This window comes from Typopeltis vanoorti, chromosome 11, assembly GCF_054136105.1.
Source record: "Typopeltis vanoorti isolate ZY-2024b chromosome 11, IOZ_Tvanoo_1.0, whole genome shotgun sequence".
NCBI classification, from domain to species: domain Eukaryota; kingdom Metazoa; phylum Arthropoda; class Arachnida; order Uropygi; family Thelyphonidae; genus Typopeltis; species Typopeltis vanoorti.
The window spans coordinates 102007644-102026045 of NC_143559.1; the positions used below are offsets into that span (position 1 = coordinate 102007644).

The 18402-nt window shown below is 35.5% G+C and overlaps 1 protein-coding gene across 4 annotated transcripts in view; it reads left to right on the forward strand.

Moving 5' to 3' along the window:
* Positions 1-18402, forward strand: part of LOC150101881 (ankyrin repeat domain-containing protein 13D-like) — a 248457-nt gene that overhangs the window by 157248 nt on the left and 72807 nt on the right. For all 4 annotated transcript variants that reach the window (XM_090400995.1, XM_090400994.1, XM_090400996.1 and 1 more), the window contains exons 9-10: positions 4352-4510; positions 16728-16904. In XM_090400995.1, coding sequence (XP_090257121.1) covers positions 4352-4510; positions 16728-16904 — 336 coding nt within the window. The remainder of the gene's footprint in view (positions 1-4351; positions 4511-16727; positions 16905-18402) is intronic.

Sequence of the window (18402 nt, forward strand, 5' to 3'; positions counted from 1 at the left end):
GCACCAGTTTCAATGAGCTTGCAGCGGTTTGTGGTTAATGGGATACAAATCAATTTTCTTACTTATGTAGAGTCCACTTAAATTGAGCTGATATCTCCTAAAGAGAATAAAAGCCCACACATTTAACATAGTTAAAGAACATAAACATAAGATTCCTTCTCTACAAAATCACAGGATTTTGTGAGAATACATAAACTTTAAGCTTGTAACACACAGTTTCTTTGGCTCTCAAAAATGGCCATAAAATATAAATTTCTTAACTCATACCTGTTTTTTTCCTCTAAAACAAAAAATTATTTTTGCACAATGTTTGTTTTAAAAAAAGGACATATTTCTTTCATATCTTCTTTTCAGTATCAGTTCCTTTCCTATTTCGTTAGAATATAAAGATAATTTTTAAGTTTCCTGTTTCCTTGAGTAAGCGTCATCATTATCCAAAAATGCAAAAAGTTCATCTCTTTTAGGTTTATAGACAAAAAAAGAATATTCCAGTGCTTCGGGGAAAACTCATCTCTCTCTGTTCTAATGAATGCAACAGCTGTTCTATTTTTCTCTCGTTCAGTAATTCAACTTCCTCTTCGGATATACAGTGTTCACACAAGCGCACTATTGCCTGACGTGATAAGCAATGCGGCAGCGAGATGAGCATTGCAGAGAAAGCAATTTTCTGTGAAAATGTCATCAGAAAATTCAATATTTTCTTCCCTCAAGTTTATGCTACAGAAATAAAATAACTACACTATGGGGAAGTCCTTTTTACAAATAAAAATATCAAAATCAAAATAGTTTTTGACAGGCCATAAGTATACAAAGCTTTCTTATATTAACATGTCTAATTACAAGGGGGTGCTTAAGGGTCAAAGCTGTATAACGGAGAGGAGACCTCCACATAGCCTTTAAAGGAATGCAGAGAACCGACCAGGGCTTCTGACCTAATGTCCAATCCTCACCTTCTCGTGGTGCACCCTGTTGGGTATCTACTTGGATACTGAATGGACGAGGATGGGCTGGCAATTTGGGATTTAGCCGACCAAATTGTATTCTTATCAGTTAAACCAAAATAAAAAATGATGGTACAACATGACAAAATTTCATGCCGGCTGGGGCGTCGCCCGGTTAAACAAAACCCCCCCGTTGTTTTCGCCAGGGAACCAGGGCAAACAGCAAAAAGTCAGCTACTGGAACAAATCTGAGTTAAAGATCGGTACTATCAACATAAGAAGCCTGAATGGCAAAGAAATGGAGCTAGCTGAGGAATTAGATAAGTACCAGATCGACATAATAGGGGTGACTGAAACAAAAAAGACAAAAACTGGTGAGATCTTTCTGAGCAATAAATACAAAATGTTATATTCAGGCAATGACAATCAAGGAAAAGAAGGAGTAGCCATAGTATTCAATACAAAATACGAGGCTAATCTTCTTGAATGGTAGTCAGTCTCAAGTAGAGTAATGTGGGCAAATATGAGAATGGGAAACTGGACAATGAGACTTATTTGTGCCTATGGTCCCACAGAAGGTTCTACTAAGGTAGAAGTGGAGGAGTTTTTTGAGGCTTTAGAAAAAGCAACTGACACAATGAAAAATGAAAAGTTGGTCCTTGTTGGGGATCTAAATAGCAGAGTAGGAAATGATTGTCAGACATACAAAAATATTTTGGGAAAATTTCGAGAAAAGAGAAAAGCTAATAATAATGGCAAATACCTGTTGGATTTCTGCTCAAGACATGGACTGGTTATTACTAACATCATGTTCCAACATAAAAATGTGCACAAATTCACATGGAGAGAAGAGGCTAGGAATAAGAAAAGTCTCATTGACTATGTTATTGTTGATAATGATGTTTTCTCCCTGGTGCAGGACACCAGAGTGTACAGAGGATTTGAAATTGGAAGTGATCACTATTTAGTCTTGAGCAGGATAAAATTGAACTTCATATTGAAAAGAATAACATGTAAGAAAGTTTTAAAGTGAATAAAAGTTGAGCAGCTCTCAGATGTGAACTGTAGACTAAAATACACAAAGATTATTGAAGAAAAAATGAAAGAGTTTGAGAACAAGAATCAAACCTTGGAGATTCAGTGGCAAACGCTGAAGAAAATATTGATTGATTCTGCCAGAGAGGCATGTGGTGAGGTTGTCTGTATGGATAAAAAAAAAAAATCGGAACTCCCTGGTGGACACAGGAAGTTAAAGAGGCAGTGAAGGAAAAGAAGAAAGCATATCAAAAGTTCCTGTCAAATAAGTCGGCTTGTGCTCTTAGAGAATATAGAGACAAATGTAAGAAAGCTAAACACTGTGTAAAACTAGCTAAACAAAAGTCATGGGAGGACTTTGGCAAGAATATGGAAAATAAATATCAAGAAAGTGGCAAAATATTCTGGAGGTTGTTGAAGAAGCTTAAGAATGGAGGAAAGAGTGCTGTAAAAGGAATTAGAGATGATAAAGGTGACATGAAAACAGGAGAAAAAGATATCCTTGAAGTATGGTGTAATTACTTTGAAAAACTGCTAAATGAAACAAGCAGTGATGACAGCACAGTGGTAAAAAACACTGACCAGCCATGCAGTAAGGAATACATATCCATACTTGAAGGTAGAAAAAGCCATCAAAGGCTTGAAATGTGAAAAGGCAGCAGGACTAGATGATATTCGACCAGAAATGCTGAAGTATGGTGGTATATGAGTCTTACAGTGGCTGCACTGCATAGTTCAGAAAGCCTGGACAGAAGGACGAATTCCCGATGATTGGAGTAGAGCTCTCATAGTACCCATATATAAAAAGGGAAATAAAACTGAATGTGAGAATTACAGAGGTATTTCTCTACTGAGTGTTCCTGGCAAGATCTATGCAAGTATACTTGAGAAACGGTTGAGAAGAATTGTGGAAGAAAAGCTTGGTGAAGAACAAGCTGGATTCAGGCCAAATAGAGGCTGTCAGGATCAGATCTTTACTTTCAGACAAATAGTCGAGAAAGCATGGGAATATAACAAAGATCTGTATTTAAGTTTTGTCGATTTGGAGAAGGCATATGACAAGGTGCCAAGAGAGAAGCTATTCAATACGCTGCAGGTATATGGTGTCAATGGGGCATTATATCAAGCAATACTTAGTCTTTATTTAAGTTGTAAGTCAGCAGTTAGAATTGAAGAAAGTACAGGAAGATGGTTTAATGTTAAATCTGGTGTGAGACAAGGATGTACATTATCCCCTCTGTTATTCATTATCTATATGGATCACATTATGAAGGAAAGTGGTATTAAACATGATATCAAAATTGGAGATGTTAATGTCAGTTCTTTGCTTTATGCTGATGATGTTATACTTCTAAATAAATCTGCTACAAGTCTGCAAGATTCTCTGACTAAATTGAATAGCTGTTGTAATAGATATGGTATGAAGGTCAGCAATAAAAAGACAAAGACAATGAAAATAGGCAGAATCATTGAAAATGTCAACTGTGTTGTGAATGGAGAACCTGTGGAACAAGTAAAACATTTCACCTATTTAGGCACTATTTTTACTGAAGATGGTAAATTAAATATAGAAATAGACAACAGAATCAGCAAAGCTGGTATGGTGGGAAGTCAATTGAATAAATTCATATTGAATAAGAGAGAAATTAGTCGGAACACTAAATTAGCTGTATGCAAGACAGTGTTCAAACCAGTTTTAACTTATGGATCTGAGAGCTGGGTCAGAAGTAAAACACTTGACCAAAGATTAGAGACCACAGATATGAGTCCTCAGAAAGATTATAGGCGTGAACAGATGGCATCAATGGCAATATCATATTAAAAACGAGGATATTAGGAAAGAACTTGACATTGTTAGCATCCAGGAATGTGTTAGCAGAGCTAATCTCAGGTGGTATGGTCACTTAAACAGAATGGGCAAGGAAAGATTAGCAAAACAAGTGTTCTCTGCCAGGTTGGCAGCAAAACGACCCAGAGGAAGACCAAGATATAGGTGGATTGATACGGTACAAAGTGCTTTAGATGATAGAAATATAAGATCTGATGATGTTGGAGTCTTAACAAGTAACAAACTGATTTGGAGGAAAATTGTAGATAGGAAATTAATAATGATGTAATTTTTTTCATGTAGTACTATCATATCCTGTACACCCCTTGAGGGTACATGGCAGGAATTTGATGATGATGAATTACAAGAGATGTACATTTAATGTAAGTCATCCAAAACAATAATGTCATTTATTGTATTTTTCTGTTTGCAAATTATGTTCACGCACTGGTAGTTAAGCATTTCACTCTCAGTTCATTGTTTTCATCCTTGAAAAATTTTTCCTACAAAATTTTATACAATACACTTGATGTTTTTCTCTTTTTAGGTGTTCAGTGCAAATAATGTGGAACTTGTCACAAAAACAAGAACAGAGCATCTAACAGAATCGGACAAGACGCGTCACAAGTCTCCACGGTCTCCACTTCAGTCCTTTCTTGGTATTGTAGAAGTGGAAGAAAAAGCAGCTGTTCCCACTGTTAATGGAGTGAGAATTAAATTTGTATATATGGTTTTAAAAATATATATATATTTTGAAACATATTAATTTTTACAGACTTCAGTTTGAATTTTAATTTAACTTAATTGATTTTAAAACACCAGTAAACTTTAAAAAGACAAAATAAATGCCTGATTGAAACCATTTAATTCTTTTCTTGTATTGGTTTCATTCCGGTTAAACCCAAACATGAGATTCAACTTAGCACCTAAATCATTAATTTCCTGATATTTACTCTCAAGGGATGCATGAGCTACTGCTATGACAATACTACATGATTAAGTTTACATTATTACTAATATCATATCAAACATTTTCCTCCAGATAAGTATTACTTGTCAGCACTCCGATATTGTTTCACTCAGAAGTGCAATTCTAAGGTGCTTCTGATTGAATCAATCCACCTATATTTTGGTCTTCCTCTGGGTCTTTATCCTGCCATCTTGTTATCAAACACCTTTTTTGCTAACATTTCCTCTGTCACTCTGTACAAATTCTCAAACTCTGTTGATTATCCCTACCCACACATTCTTGAATGCTAGCAATGTCAAGTTCCTTCCTAATACATTCATTTTAAATATGAAAATATGATACTGCTGTTGATGCCATCTGTTCATCCCTCCCCCCCCAATCTTTCTCAGAACTCTAATATCTGTAGTCAACAGTCTTTGATTAAGTGTTTAATTTCTAACCCAGCTCTCAGTTACATAAGTAAAAACTAATTAATTTGCTCTCTTCCATAAAAACTGTACCTAAATATCTGAAATATTTTTCTTGTTCTATAGGTTCTCCATTTAGAATGCAGCTGCCGTTGCTTGTTCTTCCTTCCTGTTTCCTTAGTTAGGTCTTTTTATTGCTGATTTTTATGCCAAATTTGTTTCTGTTATTCAGTTTAGTTAGAGAATCCTGATGCCTTTCACATCATCAAATTCCTGCCATGTACCCTCAAGGGGTGTACAGGATATGACAGTACTACGTGAAAAAATTACATCATTACTAACTTCCTATCTACAATTTTCCTCCAAATCAGTCTGTTACTTGTCAAGACTCCAACATTATCAGATCTTATATTTCTATCGTCTAAGGCACTTTGTACTGTATCAATCCACCTATATCTTGGTCTTCCTCTGGGTCATTTTCCTGCAAATTGGCACAGAACACTTGTTTTGCTAATCTTTCCTCGCTCATTCTGTTTAAGTGACCATACCACCTCAGATTAGCTCTGCTAATGCATTCTTGGCAATATCATATTTTTAATATGATATTGCCATTGATGCCATCTGTTCATGCCTCTAATCTTTCTCAGGACTCTCATATCTGCGGTCTCTAGTCTTTGGTCAAGTGTTTTACTTCTGACCCAGCTCTCAGATCCATAAGATAAAACTGGTTTGAACACCGTCTTGTATACAGCTAATTTAGTGTTCCGACTAATTTCTCTCTTATTCCATATGAATTTATTCAATTGACTTCCCACCATACCAGCTTTGTTGATTCTGTTGTCTATTTCTATATTTAATTTACCATCTTCAGTAAAAATCGTGCCTAAGTAGCTGAAATGTTTTACTTGTTCCACAGGTTCTCCATTCACAACACAGTTGACATTTTCAATGATTCTGCCTATTTTCATTGTCTTTGTCTTTTTATTGCTGACCTTCATACCATATCTATTACAACAGCAATTGAATTTAGTCAGAGAATCTTGCAGACTTGTAGCGGATTTATTTAGAAGTATAACATCATCCGCATAAAGCAAAGAGCTGAGATTAACACCTCCAATTTTTATATCAGGTTTAATACCACTTTCCTTCATAATGTGATCCATATAGATAATGAATAACAGAGGGGTTAATGTACATCCTTGTCTCACACCAGATTTAACATTAAACCATCGTCCTGTACTTCCTTCAATTCTAACTGCTGACTTACAACTCAAATAAAGACTAAGTATTGCTTGATATAATGCCCCATTGACACCATATAATTGCAGCGTATTGAATAGCTTCTCTCTTGGCACCTTGTTATATGCCTTTTCCCAATCGACAAAACTTAAATACAGATCTTTGTTATATTCCCATGCTTTCTCGACTATTTGTCGTAAAGTGAAGATCTGATCCTGACAGCCTCTATTTGGCCTGAATCCAACTTGTTCTTCACCAAGCTTTTCTTCCACAATTCTTCTCAACCGTTTCTCAAGTATACTTACATAGATCCTGCCAGGAACACTCAATAGGGAAATACCTCTGTAATTCTCACATTCAATTTTATTTCCCTTTTTATATATGGGTACTATGAGAGCTCTACTCCAATCATCGGGAATTCGTCCCTCTGTCCAGGCTTTCTGAACTATGCAGTGCAGCCAGTGTAAGACTTTTATACCACCATACTTCAGCATTTCTGGTCGAATATCATCTACTCCTGCTGCCTTTCCACATTTCAAGCCTTTGATGGCTTTTTCTACTTCAAGTATGGATATGTATTCCTGACTGCATGCGTGGTCAGTGTTTTTTACCACTGTACTGTCATCACTGCTTGTTTCATTTAGCAGTTTTTCAAAGTAATTACTCCATACTTCAAGGATATCTTTTTCTCCCATTTTCATTGTCACCTTTATCATTCCTAACTCCTTTTACAGCACTCTTTCCTCCATTCCTAAGCTTCTTCAACAACCTCCAGAATATTTTGTCACCTTCTTGATATTTATTTTCTATATTTTTGCCAAAGTCCTCCCATGACTTTTGTTTAGCTAGTTTTACACACTGTTTAGCTTTCTTACATTTGTTTCTGTATTCTGTAAGAGTAAAAGCTGACTTATTTGCCAGGAACTTTTGATATGCTTTCTTCTTTTCCTTCACTGCCTCTTTAACTTCCTGTGTCCATTAGGGTGTTCTGATTTTTTTATCCTTGCAGACAACCTCATCACATGCCTCTCTGACAGAATCAATCAATGTTTTCTTCAGAGTCTGCCACTGAATCTCCAATGTTTGATTCCTGTTCTCAAACTCTTTCATTTTTTCTTCAATAATCTTTGTGTATTTTAGTCTACAGTTGACATCTGAGAGCTGCTCAACTTTTATTCACTTTAAAACTTTCTTACATGTTATTCTTTTCAATATGAAGTTCAATTTTATCCTGCTCAAGACTAAATAGTGATCACTTCCAATTTCAAATCCTCTGTACACTCTGGTGTCCTGCACCAGGGAGAAAACATCACTGTCAACAATAACATAGTCAATGAGACTTTTCTTATTCCTTGCCTCTTCTCTCCATGTGAATTTGTGCACATTTTTATGTTGGAACATGGTGTTAGTAATAACCAGTCCATGTCTTGAGCAGAAATTCAACAGGTATTTGCCATTATTATTAGCTTTTCTCTTTTCTCGAAATTTTCCCAAAATATTTTTGTATGTCTGACAATCATTTCCTACTCTGCTATTTAGATCCCCAACAAGGACCAACTTTTCATTTTTCATTGTGTCAGTTGCTTTTTCTAAAGCCTCAAAAAACTCCTCCACTTCTACCTTAGTAGAACCTTCTGTGGACCATAGGCACAAATAAGTCTCATTGTCCCGTTCCCATTCTCATATTTGTCCACATTTACTCTACTTGACACTGACTACCATTCAAGAAAATTAGCCTTGTAATTTGTGTTGAATACTATGGCTACTCCTTTTCCTTGATTGTCATTGCCTGAATATAACATTTTGTATTTATTGCTCATTCAGATCTCACCAGTTTTGTCTTTTTTGTTTCAGTCACCCCTATTATGTCAATCTGGTACTTATCTAATTCCTCAGCTAGCTCCATTTCTTTGCCATTCAGGCTTCTTTAGTTGATAATACCTATCTTTAACTCTGGTAATGTTGAGTTGGGATGTGTTTTCAGATTTGTTCCAGTAGCTGACTCTTCACTGTTCGACCTGGTTCCCTTGCAAAAACAACGGGGGCCTTGTTTAACCGGGTGATGCCCCTGCCGGCATGAAATTTTGTCATGTTGTTCCATCATTTTTTTATTTTGGTTTAACCAATAAGAATACAATTTGGTCGGCTAAATCCCAAGTTGCCAGTCGATGCTTGTTGAATATTTGTATGTTCATCCCAACCCAGATGAAGCCACTAGCTTAAGTGGCGAAACTAGTAGGTTTATTAAATCTTTATGACCCATAAACCCAGTGTTAGTTAATTTTTAATTACAATAATTATAATAATAATATGGAGATATAAAAGTTTTCCAGTGGCTACATTGTATAATTCATAGAGCCTGGTCAGAAAGTCAAATTCCAGATAGTTGGAATAGAGCTGTCATAGTTCCCATCTATTAAAAAAAAAAGCAGTGGGGGTGGGGGAAATAAATACAAAAATGAGAATTACAATGGAATTTCTCTACTAAGTAGTCCAGGTAAGATTTATATGAACATACTTGAAAAGAAGTTGAGAAAAATTAGAAGAGAAACTGGGAGAAGAACAAGCTTAATGCAGGACAAATGGATGTTGTCATGATCAGATTTTCACTTTACGACAAATACTTGAGAAGTCATTGGAATATGACAATGATCTGTACTTCAGTTTTATAGATCTGGAAAAGGCATATGACCAGGTATCCAGATATCAAACTTAGCTATGTGCTTTATGCAGATGATGATGTACTCCTAAACTTAAAATCATCCAGTGTAAGTCTTGAGAATTCTCTAACTAAATTGAATAACAGCTGTAATAAATTTAGCACAAAAATCAGCAATAAAAAGATCAAGGATAGTGAACAGATGGCATCAGAGAAGTTGGTAAGAACTTGCATACAGGAATGGGTAGACAAACATGCTGTACTCTGCAAGGAACAGCATGGATTTACTAAAGGAAGGCATGTTTTAGCAATTTCCTCATATTTTATAACAGTGTTAGCCGAGTTGGATAAAGGGAATGGATATGTTATGATGTTGGATTTTTCTGAGGTTATAGGATACCACACGAAAGACTGTTGCAGAAACTGGAGAATATCGGATTGGAATATAATCTCTTGACTTGGATTAGGGCATGGTTGACAGGTAGATATCAAAAAGTAGTATACAGTGGGTGTGAATCTGCCAGATTTAAGAATGTAGAAGCTGGGATCACTTCTTTGAGGAAAGCCCCTCTCAAGCCCCAGCAAAGACTGTTTCTCCTTTCCCACTATCTCCTACCTCGCTTTTACCACAAGTTGGTGCTCGGTAGGACATATATCTCGGTACTGTCCTGAATGGACAGGGCAGTCCATTCACCCTTGAGATCATGGCTCCGACTTCCGCCTGACACCCCTACTGCATATTTCCACGCAAGGGTGAAAGACAGCATGCTCAGGGTTCCATCACCTAGATGGCTGATCCCACACCTGCGGCTGTCCAGAATCGTGAAGTTAAAACCATCTTCTTCCCCTATCTGTAGAGAGGCTTTCTATAGCTCATTAATACAAGAAGACTTTAGGCAGGCTAAAGGCTGGTCCCATTATCAAGGTACCTTAATTGAGTTAGCACCCACAGAACACAAGAGTTGGGCATCCATGGAAGTTAAGTTTGTTCACAGTCAAGAAAGGGGTAAGAGCTAGGTTTTTCTCCTATGAGTGAGTGGATAATTTGCCCTGGGTAGTGAGTGCATCTAGTGTGAATGAATGATATCTGGTTTGGGTGATATATCCTCTCTCGATGAGTCCTTGACTCCCTGGAGGTTTCAGATAATAATACTAATTTAAGGTAATCATTGGCAGAATCATATTAAAAATAAAGACATTAGGATGGAACTTTTAGCAAAACAGATGTTTGATGCCGAGATGGCAGAATCTTGGCCTTTCTGACCCAAGGAAGACCAAGGTCCAGATGAGTTGATTGTCATAAGTGCCTTAGAAAAATTAAATGTTAGCTACGACTGTATTGCAGTGCTGATGGATAATAGACTAATTTCAAGGAAAATTGTTGGTAGATTATTAATAAGGTATACTTATTCATGTAGTACTGTCATAGTAGCCTGAACATCCCTTGAGGGTACATATCACGAATTGATGATTATGATGATATTTGGGATATCCACTAAAATTTGTTAGCCAACTAATTTTATTTAAGGGTCAAAGCTAGATGATTGGCAGAAGACCTGGCAACCCTTTTAAGGAACTGACTATGATCACTCTCAGTATTGACAAAGCTTTTGGTTGGAAAAAGATGGTTCAAATCCCATTGATTTATAAAGGTTTTTTCATCTGGCAAAACAGGCAAATAGCCTGAAGAATACACATAATTTACAAATATAATATGCTGATTTCACAGCCTTAGTTGCTTTGGCCTCGAATTAAAACAACCTGACTGACTGGGATCTTCTGGCTTAATATCCATCTCTCACCTTTAGTGGTACACCTTGTGAGTAGTTATGTTGGATACCAAATGAACAAAGATGAGCTGCTAACAATTTGGGATTTGGCCAATCGAATTGTGTTCGGTATGGGCATAAATGGAACAACATAGTGAAATGACTGGCGTATCACCTAGTTAAACAGTGCCATAGGAAATAAATGCCACCACTGTTTTCATCAAAGAACCAGGACAAACAATAACCTATCAGCTGCTTGAACAATCTTAACATCAGCAGAATTTAAAATAGCCACCATCAACAAAAGGAATATGAAATGAAAAGAAGCAGAACTGGCAGAGAAGTACTATTGACATAATTGGTACTTTACTGAAACAGAGCAGATGAAAACATTTAAATAACAAATAAGAGATATTATATCCAGGCAATAATGATCAGGGAAAGGAAGGATTAGATATAATATGCAACACAAAACATGAGGAAAATCTTCCTGGTTGGCAAGCAATAACAAGCAGAATGATGTAGCCAGAAATGAAAATGGGAAGGTGGACAACAAGATTGATTTATCCTTAAGCACCCACAGAAGTTATGTTAAAGAACTGGAGGAATCTTTTGAATCCTTTGAGATGACAGCTGACAGAGAAAAGGGAAAAGATGTTCCTTCTTGGAGAATTTGGACAGCAGAGTATGGAATAAATTCCAGATATACATTAATGTTTTGGGAAAATTTGAAGAAAATATCAGTTATTAATGATTAAGTACATCCTGGATTTCTCTTCAGAACATGGCTTAGTTAATATCAATACCACATTTGAACATAAAGACAAATTTGCATGAAAAGAAGACACAAGAAATATGCTATTATTGTTAGTGATATCTTCATACTGCTGAACTAGTATTGAAGCTGCCTAACTTTACATTCTTTAAAAAGAATCAGTCAGTAGCTTTCAGAGGAGAAACTGCAAACTCAAATATACATGTTCAAGGAAATATGAAAAACTTTAAAAACAGGAGCCAAACCTCAGAGACTTCGTACCAGACTGAAGAAAACATTGAGTGATTTAGCTAGAGAAAGACGTGGCAAAGTCGCATCTTTCTCTAGTTAAGTCTTTGCAAAGTCTGCAAAGATTTAAAAAAAGAAAAAAAAAATATCTGAACTACATGGTGGACTCAGGAAGTTAAGCAGTCATGTAAAAGAAGAAAATTCATAAGAAGTTCCTTGTCTGCATGTGCTCTGTGTAAACTGAAAGAAGCAAAATAATTTGTAAAAATAGCTGAAGAAGTCATAGGAATATTTTGGTAAGAATAGAGAAGATAAATATCACGAAGATGGCTATATGTTTTAGAAGGCAACGGAAAAGGATTAGAAATGGAGAAAATGATACTGTAAAAGGAATCAGATCATGAAGATGAAATGGAATATAAAAGGATTTTAGATGACTGGAATAATTACTTTGACAGAATCCTTTCTTTTAGTATTACACAGTGATCAGCATTCATTTTAGAAATGATGGACCAACCATGTTATAAATAACTATTTTAATTTCCCAGCGTTTTGACCTTCATATATTAAGGTCATCATCTGGAGTATATACAAGGACAAGCTGAGTTACATTTCACACAGTATGCTAAAGAAACAATGATTTGATCAACAGTTATTCTACTGGCATGACCTCTAGTGAAAATATTATATATATATATATAAATTAATTAGAAACTACATCAAAGCTATATTCTATTTAAGATAACATCAGAGAAACATTTTCACATAGATAGCTTTCTTACAGTAACAATGATGTCCTAATTTAACATGACAATTGTTATATTAGATTTAAGATTCTGGATTATCTACAGTCCTGTTTAAGGGTAGTTGATAAGAATCTCACAGACTTCATTAAATTTACATTCATACCTTATTCCAGTCAGTTCTATGTAAAGTGTTCAGGGCATGATCAGAAAGGCCAGCTTCACCATAATTATTATATTTAATGTGTCATTTATGTTCCTTTTGTCTGATAGGAATTGTGCATCTTGTTTCTCCTGTATATGGTAAATTACAGGTGCAATAAATATGGTATTCTCCAGGGTGGAGAAACAGAGGGAGTGGGTCTTTGGATGAGTTGAGTAAGCTTTTTAATTTTGCAGGAGATTTAAAGGTGGCTTTAAGGTTGTATTTCTGTAGTAATTTGTTTATTTTATCTGATATCCCTTTAATGTATGGAATGGTTATAGTTTTATTATAGTCTAGTTTATCTTTGTTTTTTAGTGAGGTCTTGCAAAGATTTTGTTGATAGTGTTTTGGCTGTAACCATTTTTTAGGAAAGTATTACTGATAACTTTAAATTCATCTTTAAGCGCTTGTTCATTGGAGCATATCTTCAAAGCCCTGTTTTGAAGAGAGTATTAATGACATCTAGTTTTTGTGTTGGGTGGTGGTAGGAGTTTATGTGTATATATTGGCCTGTATGTGTTGGTTTTCGGAAAATAGTGAAGAAAAGACTGCCAAAAAAGGAACACGTGTAAGAAGTGTATCTAGAAACAGAAGTGTGTTCTGCTTTTCAATTTCAATTATGAACTGTATGCGTTTGTGTTGTTTGTTTAGGTGGCTGAGGAAATCATCTAATGTCTGGCGGCCATGAGGCCAGATAGCGAAAACATCATCAACGTATCTAAGCCAGACTTTGGGTTTTAAAGGAGAGGAATCTAGAGCACGTTGCTAAGATATTCCATATAAAAGTTAGCAATAGAGAGAATAATGGCGAGTGCCATGGCTGTGCCTTCTATTTGTAGGTAGAAAGCATTTGCCACACAAAATAACCAGAACGTAATAAATGGCAAAGAGCACCGTGATATCTAGAGGGAATTTCTTCTGTAAAAGAAGGATTGTGTCATTGATTGGGACATTCGTAAAGAGGCCAGAGACGTCAAAACTGACTAATAAATCATATTTTTCTAATTTAATGTCTTTGATTATATTTATAAAGTGTTGTGAGTTTCTGACAGAATGCTTAAAGTAGAAAATATTCAAGAGGAATGCACACAGTATTAAGGTAAAAAAAAAAGTCCATCAGAAACATGAGATATGAAAAGACAACTACAGTAGATGTTATCTGACTAGAAATGCTCAAATATGAAGGTATTGCATTGGCTGCACTTTATAATTCAGGGGTTTTGGTCAGAAGGTTGAATCCTAGATAATTGGAGCAGAGCTCTTAGTGTCCATCTATAAAAATACAAAATACAACGGTGTGAGAATTAAAGAGGAATATCCCTACTGAGTAAGGGTTGTATAAATCTTACCTGGAAGGTAAGATTTATACAACCATACTTAAAAAGAAGCTGACACATTGCAGAAGTGAAAGGTTTGTTCAGCTAGCTGTGTTTGGACCATATTTGACCTGAACACGACTTGTTGCTAGGACTGGTTTTTCACTTTGAGACAAACAGATCCTTGTTATATTCCTGAAATCATGGGAATGTAACAAGGATCTGTATTTGAGTTTTGAAGATCTGGAAAAAGCACATGATAAAGGGACCAAGAGAAAAGTTGTTCAAAACACATTTACAATGATTTAAATTGAAGTGAAAATGATGTTTATATTAAGTAATCCAGGATCTGTATTTGAATTTTGGAGATCTAGAAAAGGCATATAACATGGGTACCAAGAATAAAGTTGTTCAGAACATGTTTACAATGATCTAAATTGTAAAATTGGAAGTGTAAATGATGCATTATATTGAGTAATACATTCTGTATTTGAGTTAGCAGTTAGAATTGAAGTAGGTATAGGAAGATAGTTCATTGGGAAATCAAGTATATGTATTTTAAGGCTTAAGTGTTGATTATTCATGTTAGTGCTTTAAGGTATAAACAATACCAAGAGATGAAAAAATAATGCAATGAACTTATATTTCGCTGGTTTTTATCCAGCATCATCAGAGCACAAATTAGGACATTAGTTTTGTGTCAGTTAGAAATTGAATTGTTTCTAATTTTGGTGTGCTGCTTGTCACATTATTATTTGTGCTCTGATAATGCTGGGTAGAAAACCAGTGAAATATTAGTTCAATAAATTAATTTATTTTTTTCATTTCTTGGTGTCGTTTACACCGTGATGCACTAATATGAGTAAAATCAGATGTGAAACAATGGGACACACTATATGAACTCTTAAAATAAAACAGTTTATCAAGGAATGGAGACCATAGATATGAGAGTTTAAAAAATTGGTGGATGTCATCAGTTACAGAATCATGTTAAGAATGAAATTTATCTGTTATCATTCAGGAATGTGTGAACAGAAGTAATTTGTGGTGTATCTATACTTTGCAGAATAAGAGGGGGGGGGGGGAAGATTAGCAAAATGGATATTTGTTACCAAGATGGCCATGAATAGAGCAAGATCTAGGTAGATTGATGCTGTTAGAAGTTCCTTTGAAGACCAAAATGTAATCTGACAATATTGGAGTCGGCACATTTAGAAGGAAATTGTTGATAGGAAGTTAGTAATGTTTAGAAATTGATAATGCTGTTCTGGTTGAATGGAATTTAACGTTTGGAATGTAAGATTGCATTCCAAAATTTCTGATGTTCTTTCAGTTTTGCTGTCAATCAGACTGCTTTGTCTCTAAAGAACAAAATTATACAAAATATAGTCTGTACATTAAGTACAAAAACAGTTATTCTCTTTTTATAATAATGAATGATGTCGCTAGATAAACATTTTCATGATTGTTTCCAGTGATCTGCTTGTTTTCACTTGTCCTATCATGTTTTGATTAAGTTTGAGATGCATTAGGTGATCTCAAACCTTTTTACCAGGTTGATGATTTTGTGTGAGCATACGACTCTCAATATTTCTGGTGTTGTTCATTATTCATAATAATGCTTAATTGTATAACCAACACCAAGAGAATAGTTTCTATCCAGGACATCATCAGAGCACAGTGATAACTGTGACAGGCACACAACACTAAACTAAGCAATTGTAGAAACAATTTAAATTGTAACTGATACACCTAATGTCCTTATGTGGCATTCTCTATGGATCAGATAACTACAGTTAATTTAGGAAGTCTGGCTATTAGGTCTTAAAGTTGATAATCTCCCAGATCTTTGGTAAATTAATGCAACTATACTTGAAGTTTGGAGGGTGCTTCATAGCTGATGCTGATTCTAAGAATAGCCTCTCAGACCTGTAATGATGTCTATGTAATATGTTTTTCTTCATCTTATCCTGTGTGAAAGCGATACCAGAGCATGGTGTGCCAATCCTGACTTTCCATACAGATGATCTCTGATGTAATTTTTATGTTCAAGGCAGATGACCCAAAGTTGGCTGAACTGCAGGTAAATGGAACTTTCTACACTGCAGGAAGATGTAGTCAATCTTTAGGAGAACATATTAAATTAGCTAGCTGACTGAAAGGTTTGAAAGTTATGGAGATCATATTTGCAGAGAACTTTGACTATTTTATCTGATGGGATGGGAATGGTTTGGCTGTGATCCTGCATAGTTGTCAACAGATAGACGGTGCCATGTAAGGACAGTAGGTCTCATTTATAATTTAAATGGTTTCTACAATTTACTTAGTTTAGTGCTGTGTGCCTGTCACAGTTATCATTGTGCTCTGGTGATGCTGGGTAGAAAACCATCAAAATATTAGTGAGTTATAAATTTTTTCCCCCTTAGTGTTGGTTATGCCATTAAGCATTAATATGAATTTCTGGCAAGGATTATTTATCTGATGTTGTAATATGTTGATGGTTTACTTAAATGCATTTCAAAGCAAAAAAAAAGTATAAATCTTAGATTTACATGTTATTACACATTGTATTTCATGATTAATGTTTCAGAATTAGAAATTCTTTATTTTAGGATACAAAAGAATGGAAAGGAAACCCTTGTCGTATCACTCCCGAGGAGTATTTTGATTCTAATGTCGATTTGAAAGGTAGAGACATAGGAAGACCTCGTGAGATTATGACTAAAATTCAGAAATTTAAGGCAACATTGTGGTTATGTGAAAATTATCCTCTCTCTCTTCCTGAACAGGTAAGAAAATGACTTATTGTTACTTGGAATTATACAAGTAAAATTTCTCAGTTACTAAATTTCTTTGACTTGTCTTTTGATCCAGTTACTCATCATTAATTTCCAAGGGGTGTACAGGTAACTTTGATAATACTACATGATTATGTTTACATTAGTACTGATGGCCTGTCAGGGATTTTCCTGCAAATTAGTATCATTTATCAACACGTCAATTATTGTCAGGTCTTGTATTTCTGCCTTCTAGAGCACTTCTGACTGTATCGGTTTGCCTAGACTTTGGGACTTTTTACTGCCATTGTCAAAGACTTGTTTTGTTAACTCTCCCTCTCCCATTCTGTTTAAGTGACCATCCACCTTAGATCAGCTCTGCTTACAAATTCTCAAATGCTAATAGTGTCAAGCTCTTTTCTAATTCCATGTTCCTTTTTGTTTTATTTCTTACCAATGCTCAGATCCATAAATTAAAATTGGTCTGAAGACTGATGTATACTGCTAATTTAGTGTTTTGGCTGTTTTCTCTTTACAATATCAACTTTTCTTATTCTGTTGTCTTTTCCATATTTAATATGTTATCTTCACTAAAGATTCTGCCTAAATAGCCAGCATGTATTATTATTATTACACCCTCCATGGAGTCTGCAGACTTATTGTGGGGGAGGGATCATTCAACTGACAACATATCTGGTAATGCATTCATTCACTGACAATTCTCCTCACAAGAGTAAAAAAAATCTACTCCTCACACCCCTCTTCACCACACTTTTACATACCTTCCAGGGATAATCTCTGGTTCTTCCCGTTTCATCTTCTACTCTTGTTATAATCCCCTCTGGATTAATCTGACAAAATCCTGTCACTAACTTAAATGTCTCTATTATGTCACCTCTTTTCCTACTATTAACCAAACTCTGTGCTCCACATTTCTTCAGCCTCTCCACAGCCAGCATTCCAAAGTCCCAACATTGTCTTAGTCACTTGCCTCTGGACCTTCTCCAATGTCTCCACATTGAAAACTAGGTGACCAGATCTGAACACGATAGCCCAAATGTGGTCTGACCAGTACCTTATACAGTGGCACAACCACTTTCTTATCCCTACATATTAGAGTACTTTTTATCATAGCAGCATGTGCTAGTTGAGTTTTACTGATAGTAAAACTCAACCCCACTCCTTTGTCCATTCCAAAAAGTCTATTCAAATCTTCATGAAGGGAATTAACATCAGTAGTGCTACTTATAATTTTTTCCAACTTTGCATCATCAGCAAACAACTGATGATCCCCAATCAGTTCACATGATATGTCATTTACAAACAAGTTAAACAGGGGGGGGACCAAGAACAGAACCCTGGGGCACACCACGGGTTATCCTTTTTTTTTTTTTTTTGAGACACTGCTCCATCATACACAGACTGGTTCCAATCTCTGATCTATCTAACCAATATGCTATCTATTCCCATCTCTGCGATTTGTACACCAACTTATCATGTGGTAATCTAT